The 6000-nt window shown below is 37.6% G+C and overlaps 1 protein-coding gene across 1 annotated transcript in view; it reads left to right on the forward strand.

Moving 5' to 3' along the window:
* LOC136864253 (probable maleylacetoacetate isomerase 2) overlaps nucleotides 1-4943 on the forward strand; it is a 71565-nt gene extending 66622 nt beyond the window's left edge. The window contains exons 6-7 of the mRNA XM_067140997.2: nucleotides 964-1066; nucleotides 1142-4943. Coding sequence (XP_066997098.1) covers nucleotides 964-1066; nucleotides 1142-1268 — 230 coding nt within the window. The 3' untranslated portion in view covers nucleotides 1269-4943. The remainder of the gene's footprint in view (nucleotides 1-963; nucleotides 1067-1141) is intronic.
* The last annotated feature ends 1057 nt before the right edge of the window (nucleotides 4944-6000 follow it).

Consider the following 6000-nt stretch of genomic DNA (forward strand, 5'->3'; position numbering starts at 1 on the left):
ACATAATTTACGATTATCTAAATCTCAATCAGTAATCGCAGTAAGCTGCGAGTAAATGAAAGAATGCATGTCATATCCTTGGATGTACTGGTATGCGAGTTGTTGGGGCTCCAAAGTAGCCAAACAGTCATTGCGATGTATATGGATTACTAGAATGTAGCGATTGCTGAAATGCAACGATTACAATTTTATTTCAAGAAGTAAACTGCAAATAAAAATTACATTTTGTGAAAAGTAACTTGCAAGTAAGAATTACTAAACAAAAATATTTGTTACTTCCCAACTCTGTGCAGGGCAAGTTACTTTAACCCAGATGGGCATTATTATTTATGTTAAATTTGAATTTGCAATGTTCAAATGAAATTTTTATTTCACAGATCCTAACTTTAAATTATAGAGAATAAATCCATTATATTGACGAAATAAGTAATTTTTTATTTTTGTTCAAAAGGAACATACCCAGTGTCCTTGACATAAATTCCTCAAGTTTTAATTGGCACTTTTTTCTGCTAGTTTTCAACAAAATTATTTTTGGATTTTTCTTTCTGTGTAGGATATAATATTCCTGTGGCAGTTAACTGAAACCAGTGGATGTCTCACATCCTAAGTTCTAGTGAGTTCTAGTGAAACATCAGAGACGTCTCATAGACACAGGTTATAAATGAGGATTTCGCACACATTACATGCACAGAGCTGTTGATGACCATGCACAAAGTCTCTTGTATGAAACAACAATTTTGGTTTTACTACTTGTTATTCAAAATATCTTCAGCTAAGTAGGATAAATTTTAGTTCTGCTGTAACTGATACAGTGTAAAAAAGCACCTAGTTAAAGGTATGAATAGGATTCCCATACCTCTCACTTATTTCAGTGACATTTTTTGAAACTTAATTAGCAGTTCCTATATGAAGGTAATCATAAACATTTCTGAATATGTTGCCTATGCTTTTTCTGTTCCTCAGCTGTGGAGAAGCTGCTTTCATCCACTGCTGGCAAATATTGTGTCGGTGACGAGATCTCACTTGCTGATTGCTGCCTCATTCCTCAAGTCTTCAATGCTCGAAGGTAATGCTATTCATTGTCTCTATTCATTGAATTTTGTGTTTCTTAAACTGGCATCTAATTTATTATGTATTACAGATTCCATGTGGATTTAAGACCATTTCCGATTATTCTACGCATTGATCGAGAACTTGAAAATCACCCGGCATTCCGTGCTGCTCATCCATCAAATCAACCCGACTGTCCACCTGAGGCCACCAAATAATGGTTGCCATAAAATTATATTATGTATATTCTTTTTAGAGTTATGACATAAAGCTGAATCAAGATAGCAAGCTCTGTGTGCTTTGATGCCTGTGGTGTGGTACAGTATGGTACTAAAAACTTAAGTCTTAGTAACCATGGCTATTGAAATAATAATGAGATTGACCGATAGTACAAAGCAGAGTATCTTTTATAAATCTGTGGACTACATTGTGGAGAAATTTTGTTTCTACCATGTCTCTTCTCAACTTATATATACTTTTAAAGCATTTGTAGGATAAACAGGATAGATATTATAGAAATGTGTACTTCCGGTATGCCCCTTGTTTTGAGTGCCATGTAATAGCTTTCTTTGCTAGAAATAAACAAGAAGCATTTACCGTATTTACTCGCGTATTAGACTACTTTTCCCCCCACATTTACAGCCAAAAAAGGTTGTCCAGTATGCGATAACCTCGAATTTTGTGCAGTGAAGGCATGTTTTCTAGGCTATAAAGAGCTATAAATTGTACATGTACATTCAACACTATTCTTTAACAAACTTATGAATTTATTCTGAGTTTTACTGGCTACTTTTGTTGGAAGGCAGTATTTCTGAATTTAAAAAGAATAAATGGTAAACACAACTTTTAGGCCTCCATATAAAGCAAAATTAGTCCGTTTTAGTTACTCTTATATCACGTCATTCATTTCATTTCATAAATTCCCTTAACAAGATTGACGTCAGGAAGGGCATCCGGTCGTAAAAACCCTGTATGAAGATTCGTCTCGCTTCATACTCGACCCCGTAGAGAAAAGGGATATGCAATATTAATGCAAAAGAACATAATGGCAGTCATTTGTGTCTGCCAGTTAAGCAGTAGGCCTACCATACAGTAAACGTGATCGCTGCTTTCATTTGAATTATCGTCGTCTTGCGCTGCCAACTTCCCTGCTACCGGTGTGTCGTCATTCCAAGTGACGCCATCTTCGCGGCAATCGCGAGTATTAGAGATCCCGACTTTATGCAACTTAAAAAATAGTTTTGTTCCCGACTATAGAGTCCAAGCAGGGAGAATCTAATCGCAAATTGTTTGTGGAGATGGTCTCTGTTATTCCCAGCTGGTGTATATGTAGCAGAAGTCACTCCTTCTGAATAAAGCCTGCCAACCCACCAGCTGATAACTAGCGTATGTTAAAGAGTTGTACTTCCGAATGTACTATACAGTGACTGGAAGCATTCTTTGGATAACTACGACTATTGAAAGCCAGACTTTTATTTTTTTAAGTACATTTCATGCTTGTTCTCTACATTTATCACATCGGGATTTACCTAATTGAGATAAGAGACTGCATTGTTTAGGTTAGGTATGCTACTAAGTGCCTGGATAGTGTCGAAGTTCGAGTTGGCCGCGCGTGTAGAGGCGTGCGGCTGTGAGCTTGCATCCGGGAGATAGTAGGTTCGAATCCCACTATCGGCAGCCCTGAAGATGGTTTACCATGGTTTCCCATTTTCACACCAGGCAAATGCTGGGGCTGTACCTTAATTAAGGCCACGGCCGATTCCAACTCCTAGGCCTTTCCTATCCCATCGTCGCCATAAGACCTATCTGTGTCGGTGCGACGTAAAGCCCCTAGCAAAAAAAAAAAAAAAGTGTCGAAGTTCCACGACGGAAAGAATAAAAATAAATAACAGGAAAGCTTGTCGCATTTATGGATATCTACAGGTGTGGTGGTAATGCGTTTTATTATCATAATGTTTAATTTTGCACGCTCGTTGCCTCCATAATTTTTTTATTAACACAGTGTGTTCAGTTTTGTGTCTCCTAAAATCGTAAAAGTAGTTAGTGGAGACGTGAAATAAATACCATTATTGTTGTTGTTGTTGTTATTATTATTATTATTATTATTATTATTATTATTATTATTATTATTTCCGGCGCCATGGCTAAATGGTTAGCGTGCTGGGCTTTGGTCACAGGGGTCCCGGGTTCGATTCCTGGCAGCGTAGGGAGGTTTAACCATCATTGGTTAATTTCGCTGGCACGGGGACTGGGTGTATGTGTCGTCTTCATCACCATTTTCATCCTCATCACGACGCGCAGGTCGCCTATGGGAGTCGAATCAAAAGACCTGCACCTGGCGAGCCGAACATGTTACGTTGGCAGACATTCTCAACTACAAAAAACAGACATATAGCATGACTGACGCTAGCTTTAATTGCGCAGGTCGGACACGAAACTATACATCTATTTGTATGACGTCATTAGAGCTGCAGTATGCCTACGCTACGGAAGCGATATTTCTTAACACAGATGTACCGCATGACTTTGACGTGTGTTTTCATTGCGCGACTCGTACGGATGAAACTGTTCACAAATTTATCTGATGTCATTAGCAGTAAGGCTTGTACCCGCTTCAAAGCAGAATCGTTGTTCTCTGATGAATTACGTTGGAGAGTCATGTATGCAAGATTAACTTTTTTCATTTACTTTGTCCCACCCAGGGGGGTCTAAAATGCTAGGGAGTCTAAGACACGAGTAAATACCGTAGCAGGCTTTGTTACATTATTACTTATCCCAGGTTCTGAATGTCCTTTGCAGCTGTTCATTTCATTTTTCCTCCTTTCTTTCTCTGTTTTTAAAGAATAATAGAAGTATATATTTTTAGTTCATTGTAATTTCCATTCTTGACTTTCTCTTCTGTATATTACCCATTTTATGTCATAGAGTGTAGGTTTGTTATAAGCTTAGGGAGTGAGGTTTATAAATTGTTTGCTGCTTGACTATTGTGTGAAACATGAAGTTGTAAGGTAGGGAGCAGTTTTCTTCTGTCACCTGTTTCTTTTACCTTGAATGTATGATTGAAAGCAAATTTAGTGCAGCAAGACCCTTTGTCTTCCACTGTCACATCTTGCTGCTCTTGGTTTACTCTCTAAGTGAAGGATTGTTTTATAGTTATTCAGCTATTAAGATCCATTCTGACAACTGCAAATTGAGAATCACTGATTCGGTGAGTGCATTGTTCAAGACTTGCAGACTTAATGCTAAAAGACTTAATGGTATCAAGAAATATGTATGTCTTGGGGAGGCCTCAACACATTCTAAATTAGAGTTGAATGTTTCTGATAAGCAAAAAAATTATCTGTTTAGCTACTCAGATTAACATTTGCTGTCGATTTCTGTGCTAACACATCATCTCTTCATCACCTTGTTTAGGATCTTGGAGCCTAACCATCTAGCAATGATTCTCATGCTGTGTACTGTAGTGAATGTGAAATGATAGGATGCTATACTAAACCTACAGATTTAATGGGTAGTTTGGAATGACTTTCCTTGTCTTTTTTTCTTGCTGTGGTATAACTGAGTACTTGATGCAAATTGTTATGTATCATATGTTGCTTATGAATAAATGGCATCTGTATTACTTGTTTGTGCCATATTTACTAAACAGAACATCGTAGTTAGAGGTGGTCATGAACTTTTAAATTGTGGAGGTCTGGAGTGAATGTAAAAATATTTTCAGTATATGTGCTTCATTAGGTCCAAGAAATTCAGAAATGTAAGCTTCTCCAATTACTGGAATTATGTTGGTCTCTTGTTGCATAAAACTGATTATTTCCTCCAAAAATCTTTTGTAATGTGATATGGTACTGTACAGTACTACGATATAGAAGAAATTATGTTTAAAAATGAAACATAGTTTGTTTTACTGATTTAAAAAAAAATAGAAACCCATTGACCCCATGAACAGATGACAGCAGATCTTGAGAATTTTTTGTGTCAGTTATTTTAATTAGTTACCAAACGAGTTGGCCATGTGGTTATGGTCGCTCAGCTGTGAGCTTGCATTTGGGAGATAGTGGTTCGAACCCCACTTTCAGAATCCTTCCCACTCCTAGCCCTTTCCTATCCCATCGTCAGCATAAGAACTATCTGTGTCAGTGCGATGTAAAGCAAATTGTAAAATAATAATATAATAATAATAATAATAATAATAATAATAATTAGCCGTTATTTCCCATGGCATTCAAAGATGTTTGATAAAATGTTGTTCTTAACTTTGGCAACCTTGTGCTTTATTGTATGGTCTGTCTTAGAATTAAGTTTGCCAGGCGAGTTGGCCATGCGGTTAGGAGCACACGGCTGTGAGCTTGCATCCGGGAGATAGTGGGTTCATATCCCACTGTCGGCAGCCCTGAAGATGGTTTTCCGTGGTTTCCCATTTTCACACCAGGCAAATGCTGGGGTGTACCTTAATTAAGGCCATGGATGTTTCCTTCCAACTCCTAGGCCTTTCCTATCCCATAGTCGCCATGAGACCTATCTGTGTCGGTGCAGCGTAAAGCTGCTAGCAAAAAAATAAAAAATAAATAAAGTTTATGTCTACCCCTCAGTCCTGTTTCCTGGTATGGGGTCGGGAATGTGGCGAGATGAAGTTATATGCCTTTTCAAAAACTTTTTTTAATGGCTGGATGCCCTTCCTGATGCCAGAGTCTTAGAATTAAATGTACAGTCACTTAATTTCCTCCCAATTGTTATCCCAGGCAACCATATGTATCTAAGATGAAATTACATATGAAGTAAATTAATGAGATTACTCTTCTCACAGTGTGCATTTCAGAAAATGGCTGAAATCAAGACTGGAATGTCTTTTAGCTGTGAGAAACCTGAATGAATGAAAGAAAAACTAGATCATACTCTTGTCTAGTCATTACATGAGGGCAGATCATTAATAAGTAAGGCGCAATAATC

This window comes from Anabrus simplex, chromosome 2 (assembly GCF_040414725.1).
Source record: "Anabrus simplex isolate iqAnaSimp1 chromosome 2, ASM4041472v1, whole genome shotgun sequence".
NCBI classification, from domain to species: domain Eukaryota; kingdom Metazoa; phylum Arthropoda; class Insecta; order Orthoptera; family Tettigoniidae; genus Anabrus; species Anabrus simplex.